The sequence below is a fragment of the Pipra filicauda genome, unplaced genomic scaffold, assembly GCF_003945595.2.
Source record: "Pipra filicauda isolate LSUMZ 115617 unplaced genomic scaffold, ASM394559v2 scaffold40_size4127951_pilon, whole genome shotgun sequence".
NCBI lineage: Eukaryota > Metazoa > Chordata > Aves > Passeriformes > Pipridae > Pipra > Pipra filicauda.
The window spans coordinates 3,364,882-3,384,375 of NW_024104543.1; the positions used below are offsets into that span (position 1 = coordinate 3,364,882).

A 19,494-nucleotide genomic window follows, 5' to 3' on the forward strand; every position below is an offset into this window, starting at 1 on the left:
ATATTTTAGTTAAGAGCATGATAAAAATTCCCATCATAATGACATGGGGTTCCTACAGGAACTGCTAAAGAGGGCTGTAGGTTTCTTTAGCTACAGAGCGTAAAGCAATTGTTTAAAAAGACCAAGAGGCAATTCTTTTAACATCAAGAGGATAAATGTGCTTGAGAATTAAATCCTGTTAGAGGAAAAGGACAGGTGACAAGGAAAATCTTTGTAATAAAGATTGCTACTAAATCACGATGACAAGAAGTAGAGAGTAAACTCATTAACCTGTTTTGTAGCAATGTTGGCATAAAAGTTACTAGGCTTAGTATGGTAGATGCTAAAGACATCGAAAAGATAACTTGTAGCAATGAAGTATTACTATCCTTATTACAGATGTTGTTAAGACCCCTTCTTTCTGGGAGAGTCATAGCAAGTAGAAACTAAGGCATGCCTATTTCCAGCTTGCTAGTGTTTGCAGAGGATTCGGTGGCAGTGGTGACACACCCAAGTACTATATTTGCATTCACATCTTTAGTTCCAGTATGTATTTTTTAAAGTTTTAAAATTGCAGTCTGGATCAGCTTGGCACAAAATTATACTCTTTTTTTTTTAAGTAGTTAGTTTTCATGTGAAAATAGCAGTAATTTAATATTTATTCCTCAAATTAAAACCAGTATTGCTTATGCTTAATTATGGTGTCTTTGATATGCCTTTGTACTAAAGAGCAAGTTAAACTGATTTTTATTAATTAGATTTAGGTGATAAGTACAAAAGAAGAACCTAGATGGTTACTTTTGTCCTTCCATTTCAAGTTCTTGTGTTGAATGCTTTCTTTCTCTTCTTTGTAACTAAACATTTTGAGTTTCAGGCTACATAGTTACACTGTTAATCTTTCCAGATAATAGGGTAAGGTTCAATCATTGCTTCTGTCCCTGATTTTAGTACATAATGTGGATCTCAGCTCTCCATGTCTACCATGTCATGTGATCAAACTAAACAGGGAAATGTAAACAGAAATTTTGCTTAACAGCAGTTGTAAGAAATCAGAGAAGCTCTAAAAAGTGTAATAAAATTATTCAGAATATAATTCTGAAGTAGATAAATATTGTTTCATATTTGTAACCAAGATATCAAACCCTGCATTTAGTTACACTAATGTAAGTCTGTGCCATTTACCCAGGAATAAGCAGTATGTGGCTCTGAGCTTGCAATAAAACCTACGTAGTGTGTTAAGTATTTATAAATTGCATATTAACCTCAGCACTTAAATATTATTATGAATACTTATTAGAGTCACTTTCATTTGTGTGTGTGTGGGCATGTGTGTCCATCTCTATGTGAGAACAGTGGGTTTGTTCTGGTCTTTATTGGTGTAGGGGTTTGTCTGCACTCGAGCAGCAAGATGACAAGCAGTGGCATGAATCTGTTGGTGAACTGGGCAATAATGTAGTCTATTATTTAAACATGATCTTATTGGCAAGCACATTGGTTTTGTTTTATTAAAATTCTAACACTTCTCGTTCTTATTAATCACTTTCCCACTCCTTCTATTCACTTGTGTTCTGATGGCTGTGCTCTGGTACCCATAGCAACACTTGTTAATGCTAATGAAACTGCAACATCCTAAGCTCCCCAACAGAGCAGCCCTGTTAAATATGGCTATTAAGCACAGTTGTATTTCTGTTAGTTCCAGCTCCCAGCAGACACCTGCTCTATAGAAACTGTGTCCTGAGTTATTAGGATTTGGTAACTCACAGCTTTTCTTAAAGCTGTCATTTGACTGGAATAAAATTCACATATTCCCAGACAGCGGATGGTACAGTTTCTGTAAAACTGACAAGGTTTAGCTGTGGTATTAAGTATTCTTTTGAAGTGCTCATTTGCATTCAATGAAAAAACAGGCAGGGTTGAGACTGATTGATCTTTGAAGAAGCTACAGGATGTGTTGTCTCCTAGAGCACATGGACATTTTAACTAAATATCATTCATACTGTGTTAACAAGCAGAAGTAATAGCTAAATAATTCCTCGTGAACTCAGACTCAATTCAACTTTATAAAAGTATTTGAGCATTTTAGTATATATCAAGGTAGGGAGATGATTATGTACATTGATTCTTCTTTCACTAAGAAATATATTTGCATGTGCGGTGGGTTCACCTTGGCTGAACGCCAGGTGCCCACGCAGCCGCTCTATCCCTCCCCTTCCCAGCCGGACAGGGCAGAGAGTAAGGCGGGAAAAGAAAACAACACAAATCATGGGTTGTGATAAGGCAGTTTATGCAAAAAAAGAAAGCAAGAGCAGTGTGCACATGCACAAAGCAGAAGCCAGCAGTTAATCTCTACTTCCTAGAAGCAGCCATGGTCAGCCACGTCTCTGAGAAGCAGGGCTCCAGCACGAGTACGGTTGTCAGCAGGCAGCCATCAGAGACAGTGAGTGCCTCAGGTCCTGCTCCGTGCCTCAGCTTTTATATCTGGGTTGACGTCATATGGTCTGGAATATCCCCTTGGTCAGTGTGGGTCAGCTGGCCTACTTGTGTCCCCTCCCAGGATCTTGTCCTCAATTGAAGAAGGAATGTTGCAGTGCTATGCTCAGCAGTAGCCAAAACGTGGGTGTGTTATCAACACTCCTCTAGCTACCAATGCGGAGCATGGCACTGTGAGGGCTACTATGGGGAAATAAATTCGGGCTCAGCCAGACCCACCACAGCATGTAGTATTTGTGAGGACAATAGCAGGGTGTTTTATTTCCATTATTCTGAGTTTTTGTTTTGAATACGTTTATCTAGCAAGTCATTAGTCATCCATCTTTTATACTCTAGAAAACAAAGGAAAAATTCTGTAATCAGTATAAAATCACTTCCAAGAATATGACCACAAATTAGGGAATGCTGCTGTGCCAACAAATAGATGCTGCAGTGCCAAGGCTGCAAAACAAGGAGGCTGTCATGTGTGTATTTTGAGTGTCAAGCTGATCCTTCATGATAGTCTTCCATTGTAGCTCAAAAAAAATGGATTACGAGACAAAGGTTTAAAACTACTCATTTCCTAAAGAGTTTTAAATGCAGCACCATTTTCTGCAGAATTGCCTATAGGAATCCAGGTTGATTTCTTCAATGTACCATATCTGGGGGTTTGGTCGTTTTGATAACTAAATGGTTTTGCCAGGTAATCATTGTGAACTTGGGGGAGGGTGCTCAGCCTTTCTGTTTTCCAGCTGGCATCTGTTGTGCTTTTAGTGTGGAGTGCCAGGTTTGCTAGGTGTCCCTTGTATTCCTGTCATTCTTTCCCCCCTTTTCTTTGCATGTCTAAAACCCCCTCTTTTGCTCGTTATTTGGACTCCTTTATTCACCTGTTTGTCTTTGTTGTGTTCATTTTTGTTTTAGGATCATGTCAAGTTCTTATGCTAATCTCCTCATAATATTAACCAGCTGTATTAATGAGATAATAAACCAGACTTGCTGGTAATGAATTGATTCATTCAACTACTGAATTTAATTAGAAAGACACTTAACATTCCAGCAGATGTTCTTATTTTATTTTATTATCCTTGTGTTACCAACAGTGGGCTTATATCCTGTCTATATCTACATTATAAACTCTTCAACCTAGGGCCTTGTTGTTGTGCCATAGACGACAAAAAATGACAGGAAACCTGTAAATGTCTTAAGCAAATTTGTATTAATTCCTTTTTCATCATTTCAGTTCTCAGACTATGTGAAGTCTTCAATTGCCAGAGTATTCTTCATCTAATTATAAATTGATTAATCTGTTTTAAATGAGATAGATTTCTTCTTCCCTAGTTAAAAACCCTTGTCTTTGGACTTATCTCCTTTCCTTCTGGTCTTGTGACTGTCATTCCTTTTTATCTAGTAGCAAAGCTTCAAAAAGAAGGCTATGTGTGCTCCTCTCCTCAGCATTCCCTGCAGACTAATGTAGGGACTTCCTCCCTCAGCTTACTGGTTGCCTATTGGAAGGGTCTGCCACCCCCTGAGCTCTGGCATTGGAGGTTACTCCCCAGGGCCAAGCCATGTGAGGTAGGAGTTCTAACAGTGAAGTTACTTCCTTTATCTGAACCCCAGAACCTCCACTTTCTAGTTGAGAGAATGTAATTTATACAGCAGTGTTCAATTTGTCCCCAGATGTAGTCAGAGCACATAGTTCAGATATGCAACGAAGAAGAACTGAGCACAAGAGCTCATACTGCATTTAGTGAGCTACACGTGCCTACGCTGACAACAGTGGGTTTTACGAACTGAAGCCAGTGCTGGGTGTCCCTGTTAGGAAGCACGGTGGTAAAATCTTAGTGATTTCTTTTCCTTTGTGCGTAGTGCCTTTGAAGAAATCTTTCACACTTTATAAGGCATGCTTATTTAAATTGTATGAAACAGCTGAGGCTGTAAAGCTGAGAAGAGAGGAGGAAGCTGAGATGAGAAGAGGAAGATGCTGTTTCACCTTGCTGTTTCTCACCATGTGCTCCTTAGTTTGGTCTTGCATTTGGTGGACTCCTCTGTCACCATTTTCAATGTTATTGAGCAGAAAGAAAGGAGTAAATGGTTCTGTCTGGTAAAGAGTTGAATTGACTCATCAAAGCATTTGGCAAGCCAAGGAGCCAGCACAAGCAGAAGGGCAATAGTAAAACGGTTAGGAGTGGTAGGATAAGGTGGAGAAAGACAGGATAAGATGACATCATTGTGCTTCGTGGTGGCAGCAACGAACTGTTAAAAGCATCTCTGAGGACTTTGCCTTTCACAACTCCCATTCAAATGCTGAATCTTTCCTTCCTTTTCTTTCTGATATGTCTGCTGTATTGGCCATAAAATCATATGGAATATTGTTTTGTGATAATTACATGTGTGATTGTGCAGGTAGAGTACATTGCCTGTTCTGCTATGGTCTGTGTTATAAGTGTGTGGGTGTAACGTTTACTTAATTGTGTAAACTAACATTAGTTTTGAGTTGAGAATAATTGTATGCAAAAGTAAAAATGTTCCAGTAAGGAAAATTAATCCATTTGGAGCTTGTTGCTTCATTAGCTATGAAGATTAACTGTATTGTAACTAATCTGAAAATAAAATAAAGCCAAATAATTTCTATAACAGGTAGACTTTTTTTTATTCATTTTCTTTTATCATTGTTGTAATGGTGTGTTCAGCTCCTGCGCAGGGATCAGAATTCCTAGGTATCCTATGGATGTTCATATCAAAAAATAATGCTTATTTTAGTTTTGAAAGTAATTTGTGTAATCCAAATTGTTTTCTCTATCAACTTATTGCTGAATATCTTCAAAGAATTCATTTTATTTTCCCCTGAAGAACTGGGTATACAACTTTGTTTTCAAAGAATATATTCCTTTATTCTCTTCTTTCTACTAATCTACATTTTTTAGCTCTGAATTGGCTATAAAAGACCGTAATTTTATCTGTTCTATTAAACGTTGAACAACATGGTGTCAACTGTCAGTTCTGTGAATGAGAGAGGGATTTTCATAGTTCCTGAGTTTTGTAGGCTTTCTGTGAAGCCTTTGGGGTAACTCTCTTCTTATAGGTAGCTAAGTCCTGTGCTGTTCATCACAGACACGAATAGGAAGGGGGTTAGGTGATAAATTTTATCACTGTTAGCTGTTAATACACATTAGTTCTCCCAAGTGGTAAGCAGGAGGGCCAACTGAAGTGTTACAGGGAATCACATGTTCTTTGAGTGAACTGGACCAAAAAAGTGCTATTTGATATTAGCAAATGCAGAGTAACACACAGGAGTGAACACAAAGAATATGTCTACTGTCTTGTACATTAAAACCTGATTCACAACTTAGGAGACTTTGAATCACTGAAGACAATTCAGTGGTTAATTCAGTGATCCTAAAAGCAAGCAAAATACCATAAATAAAAAGTAAATAGAGAAGAGATTGAGAAAAAACTGTCCTGATTTAGAAATCTTTTTTTTTTTCCACTCTTGGTCATTTTCAAACCACCCCTTACCACAACACATGAAGAAGAGTAGACTAGAACCAACCAAGAGTTGAACCAGGACAACAAGGAATGAAGGACCATTAGGAGAACATGAAATGTTGCTGGAGGTTTTGTAGTAGGTGTTGAAAGACCAATAATTTTAAACAGTGCAAAAACAAATCCATGGAGAAAAAAAAAAGTTGTTTAACTGGTTTAACAAAGACTCATATAGCCTTTGGCTTAAACTCTCCACCCTCAGATTTCTGGAAGACTGTGCTATTTCTGTGATTACTGTTTGTTTGCCCTATTTTTATACACTTCTAGGGAATTCTTCTTGCCCTTGTCAGCTAGGGCACGTGCATTAAAGGGATGTTTAGTTCTGTCCCTGTGAAGTAATTTTTGTTGCAGTAGATTCTAAGAGAAAAGCTTGCTACTTTTTCCTCGTTTTCAAGAGTCTCTGCATGTGGGAGTCTTGGAGTTTGAGAACTGGATCTGAGTGTTTTTATTTCTCTGTTAGCCCTGAGCTGTGGTTCAGTTAACAGCTCTTCTTCAGTACCTGTGGCCACTCTGCTCCAAATATAGGAACAAAGTTAGCTGCTTTTGCAGAGATTTCAATATACGCTTAGCTTTATTTGTACTGTTTTGATGTTTGTGCTACATTAGTCCAGTAAGTGCTACGCTAAAGGCTGTGCATCTTTGTTCAGCTCTGTTAATTTATTTTCTTGTTCAGTGTTTTTTGTAGCAGATGAGTACAAAGATATTTCTATGGATTCTTTTTTCCCTCCCCTCCTCCAAGTGTCTTTGAAAGAAATTGCATAAGCTTCTGCAGTTGCCACACTGGCACAGTAAGTCTAAAGTTATTCTCTTTTAACTACTTTCTTTGGGCAGCAAAAAAATCTTCACCGCAGTTTATTCCTTTCAGCAACTCCCCACTACAGTTGAAGGCTAACAGCTCTGTTCTTCCAGCCCAAGTAATTGCTGTTCACAAGAACTCATTTTGAATAACTGTATTAGCTTCTTGTCTATGTTGAGTAGCAGTTCCTGCCCTACACACCTATCTGTTGAAAGTTGGTTTATTGAGGCAGATAGGCACTTGTTTATTTGAACTTCTAAATGTTTGGACTAATGGACTTCTAAATAGGTCATTGCAAGAGACCTAAACTATAAATGAACAAAAAGCAATGTAGCTGCTTACTGGTCACAGCTGAACTGGCTGACAGAGTATCTTCTTAGTTCACTTGGCATCAGCAATTGCAGAGGAAATTAAGTTGTTCTACTTTTCTTAGTAAGTTTTAATGATTCTGCAGGCTACAAACTAATGCTGACTGTAAGAATGGACAAACCCGGACTCTTGCAGGTGACATCAGTTTTGCATGGGACAGCTAACCCTTTCATGAGGATTGCTCTAGCACATAGTATAGCAGCTGCTGTTCTTAAAATAGGACAAATGGAACAATTTCTGCAATGCCAGTTTTAATAAAGAAGTGTCTGGGGGAAAGGAATGGGCAGAAGTGCAAGTAAAATTGCGAGAGGAGTGTCAGATTGTGCACAGCAGTTGTATTGCTACAGGTAATGCCATGCTCTGTGTGCTGCCATCTTTCCACACTGTTTAGTTTTATGGGATAAACTGAATTCAGTGTAACCCAGCCATCAGTCTTCAGTCAAGTCACTGCCTTTCCAGGCAGTTATATTTTTCAAAAGTCCTAAGGAGAAGCCTCTACAGTTGTGGAGGGGATATATGTTGTTTCAGGAGCAGCATAGAATTGATGAAGCTGTGTTTCCTTTGGTTTTGTACCCTTTCCCACATGTGGCTCCAGTAGCCCCATCTTACCCCCAGTTTCCCGGATGAGCACCCTCATCAGGAGCCATCAGTTCGTGCTGTGGCTGCTTTGGAGCACTGCATGTTCACACTGGCAGGCCAGCCACCGATGGATCAGAGCCTTGTTCCCGTCTCCATGCCTCTTTTACTTGAACAGAGATTTGTCACAGAACTCTTAGGAAGTTCCCAGGCCCATCTCTGAAACTCCAGCCCTTCTTTGGTTATTTCAGAGTCTTGGTAGAGGGTGAGATACAGCACTGCTCCATTAGCATATTTTCCTAGGAAAAAAGATAAATTACTATGATTTTTTCAATTATTTTCCACATTTTCCACGTGGGCAAGTTATCAGATTATCAGGTTTATTGTACTTGCCAATGCATAACATATATATGTGATTTTCATGGGGTGAAAGTTGACATTGCTTCTTCTATCTGGTGAATATTTTTAATTAAGCTTCATTTAACCATACACATTTAAAAATTTGTGTGTGACACAATAATAGACTTGAGAGAAGGCCTTATGCTTAATTCTTTAGGTATCTTTAGAAAGTGAAACCCAGGAGGTTCCCTCTAAATATCAGGAAATGCTTTTTCACTGTGAGGATGTCTGAATACTGGCATAGGTTGCCTAGGGAGGTTGTGGAGATACTGAAAAGCTATCTGGACATGGTCCCAGGCAACCAGCTCTAGGTGGGCCTGCTTGAGGGCTCTGCCTGACCAGATGACCTCCAGAGGTCCCTGCAGATCTCATCCATTCTGTGGTTCTGTGAAATTTCATTTTTCTACAGAGATGTTCATGTCATTGCAAGAATTCAGAGATAGTTTATTCTCCTGCTGCACAAGCTAACTTCACATCACAAGAGTCAAGGACACCAATGATGTTTTCAGTTTTCATCCTCAAGAGTGCAGGAACATTGGGGATCTTTTTTCTGTTTGCTTTTAGTCTCCTTTTGCTGTGCAGAATTGATGTAGCTAAAATTGAAGATACAAATTGAAATTGGCATTTGCTTCCAAGATAAACCCTTACCAAAGACTGAGGTATGATTAGTTTGGAAAATGAATACCACAGTTTATTTCTGGACAGCTAGAATTTGATTAGGTGAATGGGGCCAGTTGTTGAAATCTGTTGGTCACACCATGTTTCTTAATGAACTCCACTAATTTATGCCAGTGGAAGAGCTTATGAATTTACACCACTGTTATTTAAATGGGGAACACACACCACATATACTCTGGGTCAGTCTGCTTGTTTCCAATGCTGCTTCTTGAACTCTGTCAGGCTTGGTGCTGTGACCACTTCCCTGGGGAGCCTGTTCCAGTGCCCAACCACCCTCTGGGTGAAGAACTTTTTTCTAATACCCAAGCTAAAAGTCCCCTGACACAACTTCAGGCCATTCCCTGGCATCCTGCCACTGGTCACCACAGAGAAGAGATCAGTGCCTGCCCCTCCTCTTCCTCTCATGAGGAAGTTTTAGACTGCAATGAGGTCTCCCCTCAGTCTCCTCCAGGCTGAACAGACCAAGTGGCCTCAACTGCTCCTCATATGGCTTCTTCTCAGGGCCCTTCACCATCTTCATTGCCCTTCTTTGGATGTTCTCTCATAGCTTAAGTATCTTTCTTTAATATCTTTTAGTATTGTGGTGCCCAAAACTGCACACTAGTGCAGAGCAGGACAGGACAATCCCCTCCCTCAACTGGCTGGTGATGCTTTGCCTGATGCCTCCCAGGACACAGTTGGCCCTCCTGGCTGCCAGGGCACTGCTGACTCATATTCAACTTGCCATCGACCAGGACTCCCAGGTCCCTTTCCATGGCACTGCTTTCCAGCATCTCATTCCCCAGTCTGTATGAACATGCGGGGTTGCCCCATCCCATGTGCAGAATCCTGCACTTTCCCTTGTTGAATTTCATATGGTTGGTGATTGCCCAGTCCTCTGATTTGTTGAGGTCTCTCTGCAGGACCTCCCTGCCTTTGAGGGAGTCAACAGCTCCTCCCAGTTTTGTGGCATTTGCAAACTTGCTCAGTATCCCTTCCGGTCCTGCATCCAAGTCATTTATGAAGATGTTGAAGAGCACAGGGCCCAAGATGGAGCCCTGTGGAACCTCACCAGTGACAGGTCACCAGTCTGATGTTCCCCCATTCTCTATTACCCTCTGTGCTCGACCCATGAGCCAATTCCTCACCCATCACGTGTTGTGTTTATCCAGCTGTGTGATGGACATTTTGTCCAGAATGATCCTGTGAGAAACAGTATCGAAAGCTTTACTGAAATCCAAAAAGATTACATCAGCTGGCTTTCCTTGATCAACTAGGTGGGTTGTGTTGTCATAAAATGAAATCAGGTTTGATAAGCTGAGTTTTCCTCTCAGGAAGCTGTTTTGGCTGTGACCAATGACTGCATTGTCTTTCAGCTGTTTTTCAGTACTTCCCAGGATAATCTTCTCTATAACTTTACATGCACTGAAGTGAGACTGACAGGCCTGTGGTTTCCAGGGTCCTTCTTGCCCTTCTTGAAAATCAGGACAACGTTCACCAGCTTCCAGTCAGCTGGGACCTCTTGGGATTCCCAGGACTGCTCAAAAATCATTGAGAGAGGTTTTGTGATGACATCAGCCAGCTCTTTGAGGATTCTGGGATGAATCCCTTCAGGCCCCATAGATTTGTAGGGATTCAGCTAGAACAGCAGATCCCGCACAATTTCAAGGTCGACTGGGAGTTGATCATTCTCACAGTCATGTGCTATGCCTGAACTACAACAACAGCAAACTTGGAGAACATACAGCGGTGACTCATCTCTGTGTGCTGTCAATTGAGCAACCTATGTCGGACTGGTACAGTATAGTACAAACATGGGCCATTGAACTTTCCACATGGGGTGTGGCTGACCCCTTCTCAACATCTGTACAGTTAGAAAGTGTTTCAATGGCCTAAGCTTCTGTGTGGTAGTAATCTTTATCAAGAATAGTCTTTTCTCATAGAACAGGAAGTGAGATGCAAATAGGGGGGAAAAAAGGCAAGACAAACACATAAAGACATTCAAGAGTCAGTCAGAAAATTATAGAAGCATTGTGCAGTAAATAAAAGTATAATTAGGAAAATTAACATGCAAAACAGTTTGTGCTATATAGTCTAAAGCCTTCCTGATAGTCTGAGCAATGTCGCAGAGGGAGTAGCTTGAGTCATATCAACAGGTAAACTAGGTAGGGAGAGGAAGAAACTTCCTTTAATAGTAAGCAGAGTACTTGTGACTTGGTGTCAGCTGGGAGTTTCAGTTGGGGCAGATACTTGAGAACTGTCCTGTGCTAGCCTCCCACTGTCCTTCCTGGAAACAATGCAGTCAACCTGCCAAGTGGCTTCCAAGCGTCTCTTTGGTGGAGTGATCCATGCAACAGAATTGAGACTCAAAACAAGTACTGCCTAAAAGTACTTCAAGTGATGTAGCTTTATTCACTTAGTCAAAACTAATTATTCCTTTCATTTATTTTAGATACTGAGTGTATTTTGGAGCCTCTGTCTCTGCCAGAAAGTCCAGGTGGTGTTGATGCTGTAGAAAGTTCTCCCTGCGTGCCTTGCATTTTCTGCGAAGAGTGCTATCTTTTAGCAGAACAAAACCAGCTCCTGAAGCACATGATTATTGAACACAAGCTCGTCATAGCAGACGTGAAACTGGTTGCAGATTTTAGAAGGTAAGTGTTATATCATTTAAAATGAGCGTGTACGTGTGCAGATGTTATGGAAAGCTTTGGAAAAGTAGAGATCATCTTTTTTAAAAGACATTGTGAGAAGATATCTGTTACCTTTTTTTATAAGCTCTTGACTGCTGGGCTGTAAGGTTGTTTTCCCATTACCTTCCCAGTCCCCAGCCCTTAGATGTTTCTGGAACTAGAAGACTCAATTTTAGAATGTGTGGCAATTCCTTTGTTAGACATTCTTTGATGTATCCTGCAGACTTCTCAGGTCCTATCACTAATCAACAAGTGTGCAAACTAGAAAACTGTCTTTTTAGTAAAGCGCAATCCAGACAATCAGTTCTCCTAATTTGGAGTTTTATTTGTACAGGACAAGACTATATCTACCACTGTTTAATGTCTTAAAGCTGTGTGTTGTACACAGAAGCTGCTCAGTACAGGATCTTTCACATTCTGGGATGAAATTAATTTGTGCTATTTTAAGGTTGCCAGTATTTTGCCATTGAAATCACATTTAATCCTTAACTTTACAGTACTGTGATCTACTTACAACTGTGACTCCTTCTACAGCTGTGTCATTGATCATCTCAGCAGGGTCACATTTGGCTTTCTCTCTCTTAACTTCCTCCAGTAGCTGGCATGGCCCCAGCTGGCTTGTAACTTCAGAGATCAGACACTTGCTTGACATTTTGCTTTCACCCACAGTAAGGAAGGCTAGACAGTACCTGCCAGTCTGTAGCTAGTTCTGTTGCAGTGTTTAAATGCTAGCTGGATAATTTCTCAACTAAAATGAGTTTTCTAGTAGGTTGTCTGTTATTAGTTACTCAGTCAAAGCCAGTAACTTGTGTCTATCAAGGCGCAGAAAAAAGAAACAATACAATGTAATTTAGGAAGAGAAATGTAAGCCATATAAATCTGTAATCACATGTTTGAGCTTAACATTGCTTAAAATTGAAAACTGATAGTTGTTTTTGTTCGCTTTTGTGCTGAAAGCAGACAGAAGAAGAATGTACTGTTCTTTGGAGATAATACTAATATCTTCAGGTAAATAAAGGAATCAGAGCAGCTCAGTCATGCACAGCCAGTCTAAGTGTGCTTGAGGGAATTATTTTGCATTAATAGAAATGTATTTTAAAATCATCTTTTCAAGAAAATGCCCATTTAGATTCTTTTTCTGCTAACGCAATTGGAAGGTAGCCAGATTTTATAGTAAGGGGCCCCAGGATGTGTTGTTACTCTGAACTGTGCTTTCTCTAATTTGCTGTATCAGTAAAATGGTCTAATACTATGCACAAAAAATCGAGTATATTCTGAAGTGTTGAACTGAGGTGTGGAAAATACAGGGAATCAACTCATAAAACATAATATTATTTTTATACCTAGCAATGAGTTACAACCAGTCTTAGGAACACATTTCTTGACACAACTGCAAGAAGTGGATGATCCAGAAAAGACCAGTACTAATGGAAAACTTCTTTCTTTTTTTTTTTTTTGACTTTGAAGAATAAAGAGAAGTTGGCACAAGGGCAAGGGGAAGAGATAAGCGGAATAAGCTTCTGCTGCATGACTAAACATGATCACTCATTCTGTCTCCCTGGAAGTATGACAAGGCATTGGTTTTATTTGGTCATTGATTATTTGGTTTAAGTCTTATGATGTGAAATCCCTTAACAGTAATTTTCTTGGCACAGGCAGTTATGGTTAAGTGAGTTTGTACCAGTGTTCATTTCTCTCAGTGCAGGGGACAGACATTTAGTAAATGAGCTCTTGAAATCTCTTCATTTGCACATTTAAGTCCTAAAAGCTTGAGGATGACTTATTCTGGAAGACTTACTGTTCTGTGTAGCAGCAAGACTGTTTCAATGTGCATTATAAACAGTGGAGTGGGCAGGGGAACAACAAAACACTCACCTCTCAGTTACTGACATTTAATGATGCTGCTGAATGAGCTTCAGCCACGCATTCTGGATTCAGTGTGCTTAGCTGTCTGCTGTACCAGAGGTTAGTCCTCTCAGTGGCACAATTAGCAGAAACAAGTATGTGCTGATGCCTTGGCTGCTGCAGTTGAAGTCCTTGTATATTAAAATAGATGATAAATAGAGGTAATGTGAGCCGTCATGGAATGTGATAGCTGTGGCAAGTGAACTTACAGATTGTACAAGTATTAGAAGCTGCAACTATTTAGAAATGCCCTCATAGTAATAATATCTGATTTTTGAATTATTCTTTTTGTAATTTGATGGCACATAATAAGAAGCTATCATAGAATAATTAGCCTTTACCTTACCAGCTCTCCCGTGATTTGTATCATATATGAGTCATAAGTATAAATATAAGCAAGTACTTAAGCATTTTCAGATTATTTTTAATAGTAAAATTCCAAATAATTAGCACAAGAATTGCTTCGTTCCCTTCATCTCATGTAAATGAAGCGATGATTTCTTCTTGGTTATACAGTAGCTTCCTAGTTCAGTGGAAATCTAATCTCAGTTGGGGTCTGTTGGTGCAGCTGTTATACAAACAATGGTAGTACAGAATGTTTTTAAACAACTGTAGTTGATGGGTTAAACCTTCAAGATGTGTTTAGGGCTTTTCTTATTCTGTCTGCCATCCCACCCCAGGTGTTCAGGGACTTCATTTTTCTGTCTTTCTAGTTGTCTGCCAAGCTACAGCTTTCAGTGTAACTCCACAGGAGACCTGCCAAAACCTCACTTTTGTCAAGTTGGTGTTTTTACTGAGTTTCAGATTCCTGACTGTATCTTGCATAACGCAGAGCACAATATTTTGGGACTTTGACAGTACTCTGTAGTATAGCTTTTCAGTAAAGATGCATCTGAGTTGCACTTGTGTCTAAAGATGTGACTAGGTCACAGTGTTTATGCAAAGCTTGGTGCAAATCTGCTTATTGAGTTCTTCACTCTGACAGCGTGGTTTAAGGGAAACCGAATTAATTTCATTAAATTGAAAACTAATATAAAGGAAGCAAAAACAGAGACAAGAGTTAAAAAAATAATCACAAAACACTTAGGAATTTAGAGAATGGAAAAAACAAGAGCTCATCAACTGTTTATTGAACATTTTGGTGTTTCCTTTTTCACTGATCATCTCCCTCTTATTTTTAAAGCTACATCTTGTACTGGAAGAGAAGGTTTGCAGAACAGCCTGTCACAGACTTTTGTAGTGTGATAAGAACAAATTCAAAAGCACCATTAGGTAAGTGTGCTGCTTGCTTGCTTTCTGATGGCCAGATCGTGTGATAATTTCTGGCATATACTGCTGCTTTGATGAGCCAAGTGTGTCTGACACTAGGTCAGAAAACCACAGAAGTAATGTTTAACTCTTAACCACGTATCTAAACTTACCTTTACCAAGGATTATAGCATGTGCTTCAGCACTATGCTAAGTGAGAATGAGCTCAATACATGCCTAAGAGCACTGTGCCTTGGGGCCCACTGCATGTCAAGGCATAGAAGTAGTGCCACTTACATCATGACTGGGGAAGTGTCAGTAGCCACTGCATAAATAATTGGTGACAGTCCTTCCAGAAATTATGAGAAACATTCCCAGTGCCTTTTCTGACTTTGCCCTGTCCACCATCCCCACTGATGCTGCTAACTCTTCCTGGACATCAGGGCCACAGTCACCCTTCTCTTCCCCTGCCATGGTGCTTACTGCCCTGAGGGTATTAGGAGACATTAGGAGACCCCTTCATGGAAGGGGTACAAAAACTGCAATTCTCTGGGCTCCAATACAAGACCAAAGACCATACTTCATCATTCTGCTCTGTTGGCATGGTGGAACATTCCATCATGAAGATAGTGTTGACTGTATGAAGGAAGTGTTTCTCTCAGAAGTAGTTGATGCATTACTTTGTCTTCCCTTTTCTAACAGATTAATATAATTTACCTAAAAGCAAACAAGAATATTAGGGCTTTTCTGCTTCTTTCATTCTCCATGGTGACCTTAAAAGAGAGGAAGCAAGGCATGCAACTGGTGTCCAAGATGCGTGGGAGGTGAAAACTGAGTACAAAATGGCTGAAAGTAATTTTTTTTTAATTAGTCAAAATAATTTTAAGAGAAGTAGTCCTACAAAACATGAAAATCACTCAAAAAATCATAATTCTGTTTCTCTTAAGTATGTATGTTTTTGCTTCTGAAATTTTAATACTTACCACTCAGTTTGAAAATTGCAAATCAAGCACCTGAACACCAGAACTATAAAATATCCGTGACCCTTCCAGAGAACAATGAGAATACTTTGTTATTTGTTTGTTAACAGATTTGTTAATTTTAGTGGACACCTCCTTCAAATTTGATAGCTTAGAAATCAGGGTGTTTGTCTTACTTCAAACAGGCTTTCTGTATGAAAAGATGGGAAAGGATAAAATTCTGTCAAGCTTAAAATTGTAAAAGACTAAATAATGGAGGCTTCAGTTCACCAACCACTTAACTCTTTGTCCTGGTTCTGGCCCAGATCAGTGGGAAGGGGCATGTCCAAGACATTATGTTATTCAATACCACCTTATGTCATTGCCAGGGACTGGGAAAAAGGGACTCGCTCTCTCACTTCTAAGAAGAAGGGCGTTCCTTTCTGGTCAGGGGAAAGTGTGGTGTAGTGGGAAGAGCCGTTTGGTACTGTGTCGAGGGCTTTCCATCTAAAATTGTTTCTTTGTCTTATACCTTTTGCTACTAATATTGTTGTTGTTACTGTTGGTTTTCTTATCTAGTTGCTGTTTCCAGTAGGTTGTTCTTATCTCAACCCATGATCTTTGCCTTTTGTGCCTCCAGCTGGAAGGGGAAAGAAGAGAGTGGTGGCATGGTTTTCTTTTAGTGTGACTAGGACACCCTTTGATTAATAAATGAGTAACTTTCAAATGCAAATTGGTTTTGTACTTTTTTGTATTTTCTTACATGCTGAGTCACTTTAATGTAATTCATTTGAATCAGACTTGTTGTCTTATTAAATTGGATATGACCATAAATAGTAAAAAGATTAGTAAACATAAAATATGTATAAAACATATAAGTAGAAATGTAAATTAGGCAAGTCACAATGCACGTTACTAAACAGTTGTAGTGCATATCTGCAGATGTAGAAAGATCCGATGGTAAAAAGCAATGTAATAGGTCAGAGCAAGGGGAGGATAAACAAAATAATGATAGCTACTGAAAACTGGCAATTACTTAGGGAAATAACTGAAAATCTCACATGCAAGATAAAATTAAAGGTCATTTCAAGAGGTGTTTCTTTCATGCTGACTTTAATCTGTAATCAATATAAATGATAATTGTTTTATATCTCCAGAAGAACCATCATAAAAATTAATAAAGCTGTTAGTGGAGAAAAGCTATACAAGACTTTTATCTTTATACTGCAATATAAATATGTATATAGAAATATTTAAGCATGTTTCATTAAATTATGAAATTAAAATAACTGACTTTTCTAGATTAAAAATCATAGTCTTACATGCTTAACACATTCCAGAGGTTTAGCAAACCCCTCCAGAGGTTTAGCAAATTATGTATCAGAAATATTCAAAGCAGCTGCAACTTCCCATTCCTTACTTACACTTTCTAATCTCTTAACAGAAGAACAGGACAATTATTTTCTTTTATGTGATGTTTTACCAGAAGACAGGCTACTTAGAGAACAGCTTCAGCAAAAAAGACTGGTAAGAAATTACTGTTGTTTCATTTTTTAAGGTAAACGGTCCAATAGAGTAATATATGGTAACTTAGTAGGCATTTTAAAGTGAAATCATTTTTTGCTAGACTGCAAAATTCTGATTTTTTTTAAGCTCATTTCCCTAGCTGTTGCGCAAATATACAGAAACCCCCTGTTTACAGATTTTTCCTTGGAATAAATTTGCAGGTTGTGTGTCAGTATTTCACACAACTGGAAAATAAGCCCAGAGCACTAAAAAAGTCTGAGCGTGCTGAACATTTTTCTTCTTGCAAGGATCTGCAATGCATTGACACACTATCTGTCGTATAATAGTATACATCTGGGGAAATTAGCAAAATAAAACTCAGTGTGCAATACTGTGCAATACTGTGAAAAGGGAAAGTGATACATATTTACAAAATCTTCAAGCAAGTTTTTCATGTGCATTCACATTCTCTTTCCCAGAGGTCATTAATTCACACTCTCATACTCACAAGCACCATAGTGGATGAGTGGAGGAAGCCTGGCAGTGTTGTTTCTGTAAGATGCAAAGGACAAGAAATGCCAGCTGTTGAGCCCACATGAACCGCTCTGGTTCTTCTTGCCCAGTGATGGAAACCCAGTACTTTGGGCAGACCTTGCTTAACTTTTAGGCGTTGTCAGTTCTGAATAGATAGTCCTTCGAGTAAGCTCTTGCCAACCAACTTCCAGGAGTTGTTGACCAGTGGGGGTTTTTTTTGTTTGTTTGTTTGAAATACACATTTGGAGTCTGATTTTGCTGTTGGGCTAATTTAAAAATCAATGTTATGTGATACATAGTAGCCTTGTTGACAGTCTCCCTGTGTTAGGATGCAGGGTCTTCTGCTGGCAAGTCGTGTACTGTGAGGTGTTAGAGTGCAAGCCTTATAGTCTTTACATAAATAAATTCCTCAGTTTACTACTGGCAGCTATGTCCTGGGAATTGGTAACACAGGCCTTTTAACCCTTTGTCCTTAGTCTCATCCAAACCATTCCTGATTTGTCTCCTGATCTACTTACCTCACATAATGTCTTTAATTAATCCTGTGCTGGAGTGCACACTTCTGGCAAAAAAGGACAACGGCAACCCGGGCTGTATTAGGATGAGTGTTGCCATCCAGTCAAGGGAGATGATCCTTCCCTTCTACTCAGCACTACTGAGACCGCATCTGGAGTGCTGGGTCCAGTGCAGGGCTCCCCAGCACAGGAAAGATATGGATTTAGTTGAGCAACTCCAGTGTAGAGTCACAAAGACTCTTAAGGGAATGCCACATCCTTCATACAAGGAGAGGCTGAGAGAACTTGAACTGTTAAGTCTGGAAGACAAAGCTCAGGGGGGAACTTAGTGATGTATATAAATACTTGATGGGAACGAATAAGAGGGAGTCAGATTCTTCTCAGTAATGCCCACCAACAGGACAAGAGGCAATGGGCATGAATTAAAAATCAGGAAATTCCCTCTGAAAACAAAAAAAACCACTTTTTTACTGTCAGGGTGGTCAAATACTAGAACAAGATGCCCTGAGAGGTTGTAGACTCTTCATCTGTGGAGAGAGTCAAAACACAGTCCTGGGTTACAAGCTGAAGTTGACCTTGTTTGGACATGGGGCTTGCACTTGTTGCTCTCATGAGGTCCTTTGCAATCTCAGTGATTTGGTGATTTGAGGTTGAGGATGCTGTCTATTTGGTGGTTCTTCATTATGCCTCATTGTTGCACTTCTCTGTATCTTTTCCATTTTCCTACAGTCCCTTTGGGTTTATGAGAGACATCTTGAATATTGTATGTGGGCATGCAGTGTCATAATGATGTTCATTTCCCAAGCATATATCGTGTTGTTTGTGGCTTTGAGGAAGGAAAGAGGGTTGTGATTGAGCATGCAGCTGATGTTTTCATAAAACTGTCTATTATAATAATAGCTCCTGGCTGCTACAAATTGGACTGTACTTTTTTTTTTTTTAAAGGGCATTTGTTTCTGATTTTATGGTGTTTTGTGCTCTGCAGTTCTAATGCACCACTTTGATTTATGAAGGCCTGTTCTGACTAGGCCTTCTCTCCACTACCATTCTCATGGGTGTGTGGAGTCTGTTGGCTGGTGAGCAATCTCATCTCCTCTGCAAATAGACTTTGACTCTCCTCAAGCTCAGGAAAGAGTGGAGGACTTAGCCCAAAGCAAGTGCTGGTTTTGTTTACAGAGTAATTAAATTAGAAAAGAAAGAGATATGCATTCTTATTATGGTGTGAAATAGTTTGCAGTTATCACTGTTTTCAATATCGGAATTCTGTTTTTACAGAAGGATTTTGTGAAATCAAGCTGCAGCTGTAGTTGGGGCTAATGGAGTCATTACTTTAGTTACAGCAATAAAGT

The 19,494-nt window shown here is 39.5% G+C and overlaps 1 protein-coding gene across 2 annotated transcripts in view; it reads left to right on the plus strand.

The window, feature by feature from the left end:
- ZNF277 (zinc finger protein 277) overlaps positions 1 to 19,494 on the plus strand; it is a 51,724-nt gene that overhangs the window by 8,931 nt on the left and 23,299 nt on the right. The window contains exons 2-5 of one of the 2 annotated variants that reach the window (XM_039385436.1): positions 11,241 to 11,439; positions 12,439 to 12,486; positions 14,567 to 14,655; positions 17,035 to 17,117. In XM_039385436.1, the coding sequence (XP_039241370.1) occupies positions 11,241 to 11,439; positions 12,439 to 12,486; positions 14,567 to 14,655; positions 17,035 to 17,117 (419 nt within the window). The remainder of the gene's footprint in view (positions 1 to 11,240; positions 11,440 to 12,438; positions 12,487 to 14,566; positions 14,656 to 17,034; positions 17,118 to 19,494) is intronic. The other variant, XM_027721209.2, reaches the window with a different exon arrangement.